Raw genomic sequence first — 16,151 nt, forward strand, 5'->3', positions numbered from 1 at the left:
CATGTGGTCTATAAGGCTTTTGGCTTGCATTCTTTGAACTTACAATGGTGTTGCTAAAAAGAAAAATGGCTATAGGTACCCTTGCTAAAATGAGGGGTAACATGGCCCTCTAGGAAAGAAAATGACCCTAGGGATACACTAGGCAGATACATCACCACTCAAGAGGACATGAACAACTAAGATGTGAACCAACAATGCAATAACAGAGTGAAGGTAGTGATTGGAACTGTTGGAAATGACACTGAGAGGGGGGGGGGGGGTGAATCAGTATTAGCAAGTCAATAATTTTTCATTTCCATAATCATATTCATATACGCTACTTCAGTTAATGAAACTTGCGTGTATATGCAATTGTGATTAAGAAAACTAGCGTATATCCTGCAGACTTAAGATTCAATTAATTCTTCATATGTTGATCTTTAATCAGTGGATCAGAACCATATAAAAGTAACCAGGTGCAGTAAAAACAGAAAAGACAATCACACACAAGAACACAAGATATAAGGTGGAAACCTAATGTGGGTGAAAACCACCTGTTGCAATCGTCTCTATCTTTTTTTAAATTAGAAACTTCTTTTTACAATTTTTGTACTGGTGCAGTCTTATACCAGTACGCAGTGTTCTACTTGCAGAAGGCTACAACCTTTTCTTGTTCTCTAGCTTCTCTTGGAAGGGAGCTACAACCCCCTAGCTCTTGTACTAGCTGAAATATTTACTTGTACATAGGTGCTGGCCTACAGAAGGCTCCAACCTTCTATTTTCTTTCAGGGACCACGTTTCATAAATTTTCAGACTGGATCCATCAATAGCATCATTCAATCATTTGCATCAACCAATCTCCTTTTGCACCAACCAAAACTGAATCAACCAATCACTTTGACAGATCTTCAGAATGCTGTAACTAGAATACAGTAACCAAAACCCAAGCCAGAACCCAGAACACTGCAACAACAAACAGAAGTAGCTAAAATATATTTTGTGATATATATGCTACTTCATTTTGTCGAACCTGCTTGTATACGCACTTTTCTCAAGGCAAACCTGCGTACAGATTTGCAAGTCAAATTAAGATGTATACGCTGTTTTGATATGCCGAACCAGTGTGTATACGCGTCTTTTCTAAAGTGAACCTGCGTACAGATCTGTAAATGATGATTTAAACTCTACAACAATTTCAAACTTCAATTATACCCATATTATCATATTTACAGACTACAACATGCGCCAGTTATACAGATAAATGATCAAAACCACATAAAGATACTTCACTTCAAGCCTTAAGATCTTGACCCATCATTAGATCTTATCCTTCATCAAGCGCTCCGGTTCATCCTTGGTTCAGATCCAGCAATGCACCACAACCCAATAGCCTGTATATTAGATCTTGCTCTTCATCAGATATTCAATTCATGAGTGCCTTTGCCTAATGATCTTCTCCTCCTTTTATAGTCTTAGGTCTTACTCAATACCATGGACCAAAACTACTTAGAACCAATACCTTGGACCAAATACCCGGGGTCAACACTTCGGACAAGATACCTTGGACCAATGCCATGGATCAAAATACCATGGACCAAATACCACGGACCAAAACTAAGTTTTCCATCATGTACGCGCCTTTCCTTTCGTGAAAGTGCGTGTCTACGCCATATGCGCCTTTTGGTCGGCGAGCCCGCTTGTACACGCGGCTTGGTCAATGGGGACCCTGCTTATACCTCTCTTTCTTCATTTTGTGAGTCTGAATTGTGATCTGTCATCTGAGAGAGTTGCCATCAAGGACAACACCTGTGTCATAGTGCCAAATTTGTGACATAATGCCAACAGGGACATGACTAAGTGATCACCCCAACACTGATCCATGAAGAATGTCTCCTTCAAGTTGAAAAAAATGTGATGCACAATTGAAGTACTTCCAACATAACTCCATAATCAAATCCATTGTGTGGATAGAACCGCCACACTATATTTCAAATCTTTTAGTTATGCGCTAAAAATCGTGTTAGATTTTGGTAGCTTGGACAAGAGATTTTGCATAGGCTTAGTTTCGAGCATGCTAAAGATGTCTGACAAAATTTCCTAGCAAAGTGACTTTATTTTTCCTAAGCGCATCAATTAATTAATGTTAAAGATCTTGAGATCATGAATTACAAGAATGATTTTGCTAATCACAAAGTTGACTTTGTGAATCATAAGGCAAAGGAAAATTATAGAAGTAATTGCTTGAGATCTTGGCATGAATTTCAAAGGCAACACACACTTCAAGGAAGTTGACACACATGCTTAGGAGCAAAGATTGAGGAAAAGGAGAGGAAAATACAATGCACAAATTGAGGTAGTGAGGCACGCAAATGGAGATAGGCCACATGTGTGAGAGCGCTGCACAAGGATCTGTGCACAACAATCGAGGAGTGTAGAATAACACGAAGATCGAGGCACTATTGGCATGCAAATTGAGGCATTATTGTCACACAGAACTAGGCACTATTGGTAGATAAATCAAGGCAACTGCTTACTGCTTGGCATGCAAATCTAGATAGATCTGTTTGGCTCACTTTCCAAGGCACTGAGACAAGTTTTGTAGTTGTAATAAATTTTTGATATTCCTCTGCAAGTTCAAATAGAAACAAAAATGAATGTTGAATTTCCGAAGTTGGGTTTCTAGTGTAAAATGCTATGTCAAAATTCAATGTGCTTGATTGTCATTTTCACTGTGTAGATTTGTTAGATGCTCAACAATATTTCTTGTGGATGAATTTAGATTTGATTTTGCTGTTTAACTAAATGTTGCATATCAAAATTTATTAGCAGATTAAATCGTTTCATTGGGTTTAAGAAAAATTAACTTGGTATCAAAGCCAAAGGATTGATTTACCATGGCAACTAGTGTTAGGTATGAAGATATGTTAGAAGGAGCCTCATTTTGGGAGCCATCCACTCAAATTTCACCCATAAAATCTCTTGCCCTATGTGTTGCCCTAAGAGGCAAACCCTAGTTTCTTCTCCCTCAACTTGAGGACTTTCTTGAAGGTTTCATGAGGCTTGTAATTGTTGGAATCCACTGCAAGAAACCTTTTCTCTTTGGTATTGACCTTTGGAACTTCTATTATTGTCAAATATATCAAACCCTAGGTCTTGCACCTCCCTTTTCTAGGTATTTTCATTGAGAGCAAATTGAGGATTCATTAAAGAAGCTTTTGAAATTATATTTTGTCTCTATCTTGCATGAGCCGTAGTGAGATCATGTTATATCTACAACCTATCTATCTTAGAATTCATCTCTTCCTTTCTTATTGGGACCCCTCCCATTGGTGAAAATATGTAAAGAGTAGGGGGTTTTAGCTGAGGTGACATTGGGCCTCTACCCCATTTTTAGCACTTTTTCTAACTTTTGTCTTGTAGGGTTTCCCTCTCCAAGGCCTGCTAGATTTTGTGGTAACATTTTTGGTGTTGTTGTCGGGGATACAAAGTGTGTGTCTTATCCCTATATGACAATATGCATCATTATTTGGTGACTCCCTTGGGAGAACGAAGCCCTAGTTCTTCCTTAAGCCTCAAAAGTCAATGTTTGTAGCGTGAAGCAAACATCTTTCAAGTTCAACATAGCAACTCCATATTTGAATCTTAAGAAAATCTGCATGACAAGAAATGGCTGATTGGAAAGGCCCATTTTATATGTTACATGATGATGATCCTCAATCAAATAATCATGATGTTGTTAGTAGCCAAGAGGAGCTTGATGCCCCTCTTAATAAATCTCTTGGGAGTCATGAATTTAAGGAGCCAACCCAATTCCCTAAAAGGGGGTTGGGTTCTTCCCGAGATTTAATGATTGTAGCACACCTTGTTCTTTCCTCGATAATTGGGATGATGTGATTGTGGATATGTATGAGGCATCTATATCTGGATGTCATGATGATATGCCTGAGTTTGCTCTTCATTGAAAGTTTATGAGCTTGTTCGTTGAATTCTCCATTCTCTCGTTGCAAGAAAGGTGGTGCAAGTTGGATTCCTCTTTCCTTTCCTCATCCATGATCCTTGATACATGGTTCTCATATGTTTCTGGCACTTGCCTCCCACCCTTACTATTCATCAAGCAAATCTTGTAACGGAAAATGTTATATTTGGGTGCCCTGCCTCATGATGGTTTATAAAGGAAAGTGTTTTTATATTGACCTAATGATATGCTGGTTACATTGGTTATATGACTATACTTATCTCATGCATTAAATGCTCACATTGCATGGTAGTGTAGGTGCATTGCATGTTTCTTTTGCATAGCTAACATCATCATATCATGTTCTTATGCTAGATTAGATTTGCACTTAGATTAGCATTTATTTTCTGTATGGTTTATTATTTGATGAAAAAAATGGGTGATAAAAGTACGCCCAATGCACATGCTCCCAAATAGTTGTATTGTGATGTGTGATGTGTAGGATACAGGTCTGTGGTCCTAGGAGATTGCTGGAGTTCTCATGAACTCCCTGTTCGAGTACATGGATCATGCACTCTACGGTGAGCTCATGTCGCAGTTAGAGCCAGATGTTACCCACCAAAAGCGGGTGACCCCATAGGAGAATTTCTTCTGGTCATCTCTTCCAGTTGGAAACTAGTAGCCCTTGACAACCACTTAGTAGCCTATGTGATGTGCCATTCTTATTTATGCCACCTACATTAGTTGTATGTTTCCTTGCCCATTTGTCAAGAGCACACATTGGAAGGTGGGTAATCCGACCCAAAAGGTACCTTATTCATTATGCAATCGAGTGCTCATGTGTGTTTTTCATTGGGCATTTGACATGGATTATGGGGTCACTTGGAAGAAAGAAGGGTTTTGACCGTGGTTTTGTTCCTTCACCTCAAATGGGGGATTAATCTGGAGCGAACAACTCATTAATTGACAGGAATACATATATATATTTTCTTAATGCTTGAATGATGATGTTACATAGAAGGGCCCCTGGCTTATATACTGCCTCGGGTGCCTCTTGGTGAAAGGGCATGATCTTTTGATTGTGCCCTTTTGCCTAATTAATCTATAATTACAAAATTATTAATTTTTTACATAACATTGCCTTCCTCTTGAAAAGATGCTTTGTCCTCAAAGCATATGTAACGACGGATGTTGTTGACAAAACATTTCTGTCTCCTAGGAAGCTTCTTCTTCTGGTAGGTCTTTCCACTTAATTAGGTATTCTTTGATTACTCGTGATCACAACTTCTTTTCCTTGGTGGAGATGATACCTTTTGGTTCTAAAATGATCTTCCCTTCGTCATCTAATGTCAGAAGTGTTGTCTGTGCCACTTGGTGTTTGCCAAGGCTTTTTTAAGGCAAGATACATGGAAGACGTTGTGAACACGACTTTTATTAGGAAGGCTCAAATTATATGCTACTTGGCTGATCTTTTTATTAATTTGGTACGATCCATAGAACTTTGGTGCCAATTTGTTTCTTCCCTTTTGTTTTAAGGACAACTACTTGTAAGGTTGGAGTTTAACAAATACCCATTCTCCAACTTCAAATTCTCTTTTGGTTCTGTTTCGGTCAGCCTGTTGCTTCATACAATTTCTTGCAATATTTAGATTTTCTTTTAGTGCTTGGAAGACTTTTTGTGTTTCTTCTAACTGATCTTTAACTACTAGAAGTTTTGTCTCGATAATGGCAAGGTCCTTCCATTTAGGAGGTTCGTAACTGTACAAAGCTTGAAATGGAGTCATTTTTGCTGAAGTGTGGTAAGTGGAATTGTACCACCATTCGGCAAGATGTAACCATTGAGCCCACTTATTTTGTTTGTTTGTTGCATGACAACGTAGATAGGGTTCTAAACATTTATTGACAACTTTTGTTTGACCATCTATTTGAGGATGGTATGCTGAACTCATGTTGAGGTAGGTTTCTATATGTTTGAAAATTTTCTTCCAGAAATTACCTTTGAATTTGGCGTCTCTATCACTAACAATGACCTTGGGAAACCCATGTAGTTTATAAACATTCTTGCAAAATATCTCGACGATTTGTTTTGCCGAGTTTGATTTCCTCATTCCTATGAAGTGTGCATACTTGGTGAGTCTATTGACTACTACAAGAATTTTGTCCTTGCCATCAGACACAGGTAATCGTTCGATAAAGTCCATTGATATTTCTTCCCACTTTTGATTTGGAATATTTAAGGGATGGAGCAGTCCGGGGGTCATAACATTTTTTTATTTCTCTGGCATTTATCTCATTCTGCTACATATTTTTGAATATCATTATTCATTCCCTTCGAAAAGGAATGATTGACGTGCATTATAGTAGGTTTTAAAGAAACCTACATGTGCGAATAACAGTGAATCATGGGACCCTTTGAGAAAAATTTGGAATTTGGACTTAGGTAAATTCTTCCCTTTTAGCACATTCTTACCTTGTACCATAGAATATCGTTTTTCCATTCAAATTTTGAATTATGAGGAAGATTATTGATTATAACACTTGTTTCTGGATCTTTTGCATGCTCACTTCGAATTTCATTAAGCCATTCTGGGACAACAACCGAAATTGCAAGTAATGATGATTCTTCATCTTTCTTGGACAAAGCATTTGCTACTAGGTTGTCTTTCCCTTTCTTATGTAATATATCCATGTCGAAGGCGACAATTTTTTCAATCTAATTTTTTTGTTATGTGGATATTGTTTTCTGTTGGAGGAGGTGTTGAAGGCTATTATGGTCTGTTCATATTAAGAACTTACTTCCCAAGAGATATTGCCTCCACTTAGCTAATGCATGCATAATGGCGAGCATTTCCTTATTGTATGTAGACTTGAGACATTCTCACTTGTTGAGCTTCTTGCTATCAAACGCTATTGGATGACCTTCTTGCATCAATACTGCTCCTATGCCAAAACCTGAAGCATCACATTCAATTACAAAAGGCTTTGAAAAAAAATTTAGAGTTGCTAATACAAGTGCCTTGGGCATGATTTCCTTTTTTAAGTCTTCAAAATATTTTTTTGCCTTATCATCCCATTGAAAGTAGTTCTTTTTCAACGGATTTGTTACTGGTGCAGATACATGAGCATAATTTCAAATAAGCCTTCGATAGTATCCAGTCAACCCTAAGAATCCTCTTAATTTGGATATGCTAATTAGTCTGGGCCATTCTTTTATTGCTTTGATCTTATTAGGATCTACTTTTACTCCTTCCTTGGATATTATGTGTCCAAGGTACCTTACCTCTTCTTTTCCGAAGGTGCACTTGGACATCTTTGCATAGAGTTGATATTCTTATAACATAGTGAGAACTTGCTCCAAATGTTGTAGATGTTCTTTCCATGTTTTACTATAGATTAGAAAATCATCAAAGAATACTAACACAAACTTCCTTAGATACAGACAAAATACCTCATTCATGGTGGCTTGGAAGGTTGCTGGGGCCATTGTTTTACAAAACGGGCGGGTTGAAACGGAAACGGCCGTTTCGGACCGTTTCATTAGCCCACAGCTTGACCCGGCCCATGACCCGGCTCGGTTGACCGGGTCAGCTATGACTCGGCCGAGTCAGCCAATGACTCGGTCAACCCGGCCGGGTCCCGTCATGACTCGGCCGTTTCAATAAATTCCGGCTGGGGCAGCGTATTTACCAAAAAAAAATGAATTTTTTGCTGATTTTTGATAAAGTTAGTTAGGGTTTGTGGAGCTGAAAGGGTTATTGTGATTTGGTTAATGCTTTTGGGGTCCATTTCCCCCTCCCAAACTCTATTTAAGACAGCCAAATGCTCTCATTTCACTCACAGCAGTCTTATGCATTTGAGTGAGAGTCTTCTTTGAGAGTTAGTGAGCAGTTCTTGAGCTTGTTTTGGAGCAGCAGTGAGGAGTCTTGGAGGAGCATTGTAGCTGGAGTGAGGAGCTTCTTGGGCAGCCATTTGGAGCAGCATTGAGGAGCTGATTTTTGGAGCAAGCTTGAGGAGGCAGTTTGTGCCTGGAGGTATTTTTTTCCACCTCTATAAATCTGTTTTTACTTAGTAAATTTTAGGTGCATATCAAGATAGCTTAGAGAGTGTTTTTAGTCAAATAAATGAACATTGAATCAATTTTTTTTTTTTTTCATTTTCAGATTGTTTTCCTATTCAAAAAATGGCACCTAGAGCAAAAGATCCTGCTTGGGCATATGTTGAAATGGTTGATAGTGAGATGTGTTGCAAGTTTTGCCATAGGAAAATTAAGTCAGGTCCTGGGGGGATTAATAGGCTGAAACAACACTTGGTAGGGATTAAAGGCAATATTACTGCATGTAAATCTGAGGAAATTGGGGAGATTAGAAAGAATTTGTTGGAAAGCTTTGAAAAATTTAATGCAGAAAAGACTAGGCAAAAAGAGATACAGGCTGAAATTGGGAGGAAGAGGGAGATACAAAGAATGATGGCTGCCAACCCCCACTATGAGTTTGAGGGTTCTTCCTCTATCCCTCAAACTGATGCATCAAACCCTTTCCGTTATGTTCCTCCCTCTTTTGCTTCTGTTCAAGATAAGGGAAAGGGTAGAATGAAGGGTGATGGGACTATCAAAAGTTTTTTCACTCACTCAGGCTCCTCTCCATCAGATGCACATGGTCCTGAAGTTAGTAAAGGTCTTACTCAGCCCACTTTAGATGACCATTGGAAGAAAGAATTGAGGGAGACTGCTTGTGACTACATAGCTAGATGGTGGTATGATGCTGATATCCCCTTTAATGCTGCTCGTTCACCATATTATGAGCCTATGTTTGAGGCCATACATGCTGCTGGAAAAGGCTTCAAAGGCCCTACTATGCAAGAGCTAAGGGGGTTTCGTTTGCAGAAAGAAATTCAATCAATTAATGAGTATTTGCAAGATTTCAAGGAATCATGGGCAAGAACAGGGTGTACCATCATGTCAGATGGATGGACTGATCAAAGAAACCGTACCATCATAAACTTTCTTGCCTTCTGCCCACAGGGAACCATGTTTTTAAAATCAGTTGATGCATCTGATAAGGTAAAAGATGGCCACTTGTTGTTTCAGCTATTGGATGAGGTTATTCAGGATGTGGGGGTGGCTAATGTTGTTCAAATCATCACAGACAATGCCTCTAACTATGTTCTTGCTGGTAGACTGTTAGAGGAAAAACACAAGACCATTTTTTGGACCCCATGCGCTGCACATTGCATAGACCTCATGCTTGAGGATATTGGAAAACTAGATTGGGTCAGAAACACTGTAGATAATGCCAAAAGCATAACAAAATTTATCTACAATCATACACTGGTTTTGAGTCTCATGAGGAAACACACTGGAGGCAAGGATATTATTAGGCCTGCCATCACTAGATTTGCTACACATTTTTTGACATTGCAATCTATGCTTTCCCAACATAGAAACTTGCAAAAGATGTTTTCCAGTGATGATTGGAATCAAAGCAGTTGGTCTAACAAACCAGAAGGCAGAGAATTGAAAAGGAAAGTCCATGATGAAACTTTTTGGAGAAAGGCAGCAGAGATTGTGAAGGTTGCTGAGCCACTAGTTAAGGTGTTGCGGTTGGTGGATGGGGAAAGGTTGGCTATGGGCTTCATTTATGAGGCTATGGATCAAGCAAAGGAGCAAATAAAGACAGCATACAAGGATAGAGTGGCAAAGTATGGGCCCATTTGGGCAATCATTGATGAAAGATGGAACAATCAACTCCATCGCCCTATACATGCAGCTGGGTATTTTTTGAACCCACGGTATCATTATAAAGCTAAGGAGTCAGGAGCTTTGAGGGGGGAGGTAAGAGATGGACTGGTTGATTGCATTGAGCGCATGGTCCCATCGGAGTCTGATCAGCTGCTGATACATCAGCAGGTCACATCCTTCAGCAATGCAACAGGTACCTTTGGGAAGAACCTAGCAAAGATTGCAAGAGAAGCAGATGAGCCAGGTAAACAAAAATTTCAATTTTCAATTTCTTAATGGTTTTACTTTTTTTATTAAAGTTTGTTAAATCATTTATAATTTGAAAGTTAGATATAATTTGTAATTTTGTTGAGCTTCAGCCTTCATCTAACTCATAATTCATTACACTCCTATGTTTTTTGCAGCACAATGGTGGGAGGCCTTTGGTGGCCAGTGCCCTGAATTGCAAAGGTTTGCAATTCGTATTTTGAGTCAAACTTGCAGTGCATCTGGGTGTGAGCGCAATTGGTCTGTCTTTGAGAGGATTCACACAAAGAAGAGAAACCGTTTGGAGCAAAAACGGTTGAATGATCTAGTTTTTGTCCAATACAACCTTCGGCTCAGACGGAACCAATTGCTGAACAAAAGACCTGATTCAGAATCCATTGTGTTGGAAGACATTGATCCAACATCAGATTGGGTAGTGGAGAGTCGTCTACCAGAGTTTGATCCTGATGAGGATCTTGATGAAATTGATGTTGGAGATCCACTGCAGCGTGTTCAGTTGAATGCAGATCCCAATCCACCAGCCTCAGTCTCACAGCCAGCTAGTAGGACTCCAGTTGTAGGTGCTTCGCCTTCCTCTGCTCAGCCACGACAGAAGCGCAGCCGCATTTGTACTCTATCTCAGCTTGCATCTGCTGCACAGCCTAGTGGTACTGGCACCACTTCTACAGTTGCAGTTGGAGACGATGATGATGAGGAGGAGCCATGGGGCCCCTTGTCTGACTCTGATGATGATGATCCAGAGATTGGTCGAGATGATCTTGGCTCCTCTGGCAGTAGCTACTAGCCTCCTTGGTTATTTGTATTTTGTTTTGACTCTTGAGTCTTTGATCATGTATGACAGACTACAGTTGACTATGTATTTACTATTGCCATTGGGTACACCGTACCATTTTGATATAATGGATTGGTTCATGAGCCTACTTTGATCATATGTTGTCTTCCATGTATATTATAATGTTGTGTGTTTGGAAACTTGAATGAAAATCTTTAAAATTATGTTTAAAATATTTAAAATTATGTTTTTTTATAAAAAAAATAAATATTTAATGTATTTTTTACAACGACCGAGTCATTGAAATCGAGCTGGCCAAGTCATTACCGAGTCCGAGTCGATCCTCGGCCGAGTCCGAGTCCGAGTCCGAGTTGTAAAACATTGGCTGGGGCATTAGTTAATCCGAAGGACATTACCTTAAATTCATAATGACCTTCATGTGTTCGAAAAATAGTGTTTGCTATGTCTTCTAGACTTATTCTGATTTGGTAGTATCCCGATCTCATGTCCAATTTTGAAAAATATTGGGCTCCATGAAGTTCATCTAGCATTTCATCTATAAAGGGGATCAAAAACTTCTTCTTAATCGTTACCTTGTTCAGTCCTCGATAATCTATACACAGTCTAAAGGATCCATCTTTCTTTCTGTTGAAAAGTTGAACTAGGTACCGTCTTCATAATGACATGTAATTGTGATCTTTGTAAATGATGTAAAGAAGAAAAATAAAAATTATTATTGTAATGCTTGCTTCATGGGTTTCATGAGCAAGAGATTTTATTTTTAGATGGCTCCCATTGTGAGCCTTTAGGATTTGTCAAAAGGGGTCAATGTCATATCCTTCATGGGCATATTACAAATGCATATGAGTCTATAGAATTGTTAAGAAGTCCTCCAAAGACAAGCAAAAGTTCTCCTCTTCAAATCGTCCTCAAGATGAAGTAGAGACTCATGTTGGCTCACCTAATTATAGACATATCCCCTCCTAAGGTCATGTGGCTTATATTCATAGGAAAACTACTATAAATAGATACCTCGGCCTATTCCACAGAGATAGAAGTTCAGATCTCTCTGAAATTCGAGTGACAAAGTGCAGAGACAAGTTCGGATAGATTACAGAGGCAAGTTCGTTGAAGGAGCTCGGATAAGGATACAGGATTGCAGAGATAAGTTCGGTGCTATCTCACAGTCAAGGAGTTCGGGTTTACCTCTGAGATTCAGATAACAATTACAGTGACCGGTAAAGAGACAAGTTCATATATCAATTGCAGTGACAAGCATTTTGATTAGGAACTTAGATTGCAGTGACAAGTATTTCGGTATTGTAGTGACAAGTATTTCTTATCTTTGGTGCTACTACAACAAAAGTTTGTAGTATATACACAATGATGAAGTCTCACCACAGGGACACAGTCTTGGTGATATCACTGTTTGGGTATCATTACAGTTCATGAGGTCTCGGTGCTCCTACAAGTGATAAGATCTCGTTAGTATTACAGTAATGAAGATCTCAGTGCAGTGATGAGGTTTTTCAATGATATTACAATGATGTAGTCTCAATATTAAGAAGGTCGAAGTGGAAGAGGAATTGAGAAGAGGAAAAGAACATAAGATAGTCAAACGAACTAGTGTCTTGGTCTTGGAGTGGCAAATAGGTCAAGGGTCTTGGTCTTGGTATTTGTCAATTGGAATCTCTATAAGAATAATTTGTGCGGGTTTTCCTCTCAAAGAGTGAGAGGTTTTGGCCCTGGATCATAGCTTGCATTTTGTGTCTCTTGTCTATTTATGTTCATGCATTGTTAGCTGTTTGGTGAAGAAGAACACTAATAACTTAAGTAAAAGAAGATCCTAATCTAAAGTTGTAAAAATCACTTACAAGCAGTTACTAATTGATGAGAAATCACCTAATACTTGATGCCCTAGATTTCTCAACACTTTCAGACTAGAACCACTGGAGCAACACAAGGGCTTCTGCTCTTTGATATGATTCCACACATCAAAAGATCTTGGACTAATCTTTCGATTTCAGTTTTTTGATGATGTGGATATCTATATAGCTTGATATTGACAGGGTTTGACCCTGATTTGACTTCGATTATGTGCTCAATTTATCTTTCAGGTGACATCTTCATAGGAAGATCTTGGAACACATTTTTGTGTTTTTGAATCAGTTTTTGAACTTCAAGTGGTAGTTCTTGAACTTCAGATGGTTCTTCGCTAACCAATCTTGAAGCCAACATCTCCATCTGATGACACTGCACTACATATGCTGGTGCTCCCTTCCGGATCAACTTCATCATCTGGTATGATGATACAATTTGATTATGAGGGGGTTGGAACCCATATAACTTGTATTTCTGCCCCTCCCATCTAAACTTTATAAATTGTTTTTGATGGTTGGCAGAGTAAGTGCCTAGGGTTTGTAGCCATTGGATACCTAGGACCACATCCACTCCTCCTAATGGTACAATGTAGAACGAAGATTCTAGATTGTAGTCCTGAATCTGTAATTTGACTTTATGGCATTTCCCTACTTTTTCAATTTTCTTTCCGTCAACTACCATCACTTTCATGTTGGGCATGGGATATGCAAAAATGTTGAGCCTTTTCGCCATATTTGAGTCCAAAAAGTTGTGGGTGCTGTCAGTATCTATTAGAACCATTACATTGCTCTTTTTGATATGTCCTTTTAACTTTAATGTCTGGGGCTGAGATATACCTGTCATGGCTGATAATGACACTTGCAGAATATTCTTGTTATCTGATTCTGGAGAAAATTGTGGAGAATCTTCAACTTCTTCTACGTCTGATTCTTCATTGTCTGAATCATTGGTTGCTTCACATGTATACAAGTTCTTGGTCTCTTTTCCCTTAGCACATTTATGTTTAGGATCCCATTTTTTGCCACAACGTTTGCACTTACCTTCTTTCATTCTTTGCATTTCCAAATTAGTTTTTTCTCCTTCACATAGTTGTGGTGGAACATACTTCATATTATCCATGTTAGCAGTCTGGGGAAATCTTAGTCTTAAATATACTCTTTCAACTTTTGGCCACTGTATCCTTTCAAGCTTCTTTTCTGTAGCTTTTGCTTTCTGGCTTGCTTCTTCTATGGAAGTGATGTCATGAAACTTAAGCTCAACCTGGAGGTGTGGTTTAAGTCTCGTCATGTATGAACGAATAAGATGAGTCTCTCATAACCCAACTACTTTTGTAGCTAGTGTTTCCCATTCTCTAGTGTATTCATCCACATCTCCTTTTTGTTGCAGCCTCTTGAGTGTTGCGAAGAACTCTTCTTCTTTGACACCTTGGAACCTCTTAAAGAATGCATTTTTGGATTTCTTCCAACTGATAGCACGCGTCGTTTAATTCCACCACATATACCAATTATATGATTCGCCTTCCATTTGCATGGATGCATGCTTGATCTTTTTATCATCATTGTCAATATCGTAAATCTCGAAATATTATTCTGCTTTATTGAACCATGTAACACTGTATTTCTCGTTACCATCAAATTTGGAGAGTTGAAGTTTTTCTCTTTGTTGATATGTTGCAACTGGTGGGGTGAAGAAAGGGTATTGATTCAAAATCTACATATTTGGGTATTGATTCAAGAGCTGCATATTTGGAAAATTTGTGTTACTATTTTGTTGATTGGGCATGGAAGATGCGTTTGGAGACTCAGGGGTCTGATGTGAATCTGATGAGTTTGATGTATCTGAAGAATTTGGATGTTGAGTAGCTTCATTATTCTGGGGTAGTTGATCATGTGTAATTTTCAACTTTTGACAAATACAGTTCAACATCACCATTACTTGATTATGAGCTATTGATGCTGCATTATGATTTCGATCCACCTTATTTGAAAGGATTGCATGATCCTTTTTAAATTCGTTATGATTTTTCTCGAGTTGGTTCTCTATTCTTTTCATTGTATCCTGGAGCTCATTGATTTCATTAGAATGTCCAGTAACCTTATTTTCAAGATCTATCAATTTTTGATTAAAATCAACCATCGTCATTGATTCATGTTGTCGCTCAGATTGTACAGGCACGGTGCGACAACGACTCAAGTCAGGGGCTATCACTCTGATCCTTGACCCCTCCGTTCTAGTTGTCTCCCAACAACAGGCTATGGGGGGTAGTACGTATGGAATATGAAAATGCAAGACTTGTTGGCAACCAACGAGTCCAGTAGACATGATTTAATGGCCTAGCCACTTGGTTGATTTAGAAAGTTTTTAAGGATTAGATTAGATTATTATATGAAACCAGTGCCTTATGGAGTCAACTACTTGCTTTATATCGATTAAATACCAAATCACCGGATGAACAATCGTTTCTTGGAGATGCTTTGCTATCTTATATGCTATGCAAGTCCTACACTTTAGATGAAATGCAAAAATCTTGGTTGATTTTAATTATATGCATAACTAGGTGTATCCCTTAATCCTCAATTGTTTTGAGGTTAGTCTCTAAAGTAGGGTGTAGAGAGAAGTCAAGGCGAAGCAAGCAAAGGTTTGGTTAACGATACCTCCCCTTGAAATTTAACCATCCAGTGCCTCCGGCGCTGCATAGATTGTGGCTTTGATGATTGCAAGGTCACCGTGTTAACCACTAGAGAGGGTCTATCCTTCACAAGCTACAAGATGAAGGGTGTTCCTATCTCTCTATCAACCAAGCTTAGGCTTGGAGGTTAATTAATTAATGCAAGACTAGGCCTAGGATGCAAATGCAAATTGATTGAGTGCTCTTGAGTTAAGATTGCTTATGATCTTAAGTACTTAGTTACATTTGATCCTTAATTATCACACAAGAGTACTTAATGAATGAAGGACAATCTTAAATACAAGATAAAATGCTCAATTTCCAATGGTGCCCACAAGATGTAATTTCAATATAACCAAGAGATAATTGTTCAAGTATTAGATGACAACAAGATAGATGCTCTTAAGAACAAATCACCAATATGCCAAAGTTAAAATTACCATCCACAATAGACTTTAACCATGAAACAATAATGGCAAGTAAAAAGAGATAAGAGCACTTTATCCAAAATGGTACTTGGAACAATTAACAAAGGTTCTTTTAATACTTATATGAGACAACACAAGGATGAAAATGACAATTACTCAAATTAGATGATTAATGTTCCTTACACAATTAGCAATTCTTCAAGTTATGCCAACAAGATATCACAATGCCAATTTCATGTAATTAGATCGTCAATGCTAATGTGAGAGAACAAGAGATGCCAATATGCCCAAATCCAATGATCAATCACACAATACTAACCATTCAAGATGATATTAGATCTTAGGATTATGTGCTTATGTGGGTGAGGATACTTAGTGCAAAACCGAAGCGTTAGTATTCTTATTGGTAATGGAACAACTTAAATGATTGTCAAATCACTTAAACAATTTAATGTAAACAATCT

At 38.4% G+C, this 16,151-nt stretch overlaps 2 protein-coding genes across 2 annotated transcripts in view; both read left to right on the top strand.

Moving 5' to 3' along the window:
* Positions 1 to 16,151, top strand: part of LOC149233411 (uncharacterized) — a 196,239-nt gene that overhangs the window by 111,882 nt on the left and 68,206 nt on the right. The window lies entirely within an intron of this gene.
* LOC149233413 (uncharacterized) lies at positions 5,660 to 10,911 on the top strand. The gene is made up of 3 exons (XM_089376902.1): positions 5,660 to 5,684; positions 8,566 to 9,915; positions 10,076 to 10,911. Exons 1-3 carry the CDS (start codon positions 5,660 to 5,662, stop codon positions 10,720 to 10,722), a joined length of 2,022 nt encoding a protein of 673 aa, XP_089233028.1. The 3' UTR covers positions 10,723 to 10,911.

Source organism: Pinus tabuliformis, chromosome J (assembly GCF_031772625.1).
Source record: "Pinus tabuliformis cultivar Carrire ecotype Pingquan chromosome J, CPIR1, whole genome shotgun sequence".
NCBI lineage: Eukaryota > Viridiplantae > Streptophyta > Pinopsida > Pinales > Pinaceae > Pinus > Pinus tabuliformis.

Coding starts and splice junctions, on each gene's coding strand:
- LOC149233413 (XM_089376902.1), top strand. CDS start 5,660: ATGGCAAGGTCCTTCCATTTAGGAG. Junction 5,685..8,565: donor AAGGTCCTTCCATTTAGGAG/GTTCGTAACTGT, acceptor TCACTCACTCAG/GCTCCTCTCCATCAGATGCA. Junction 9,916..10,075: donor AAGAGAAGCAGATGAGCCAG/GTAAACAAAAAT, acceptor TGTTTTTTGCAG/CACAATGGTGGGAGGCCTTT.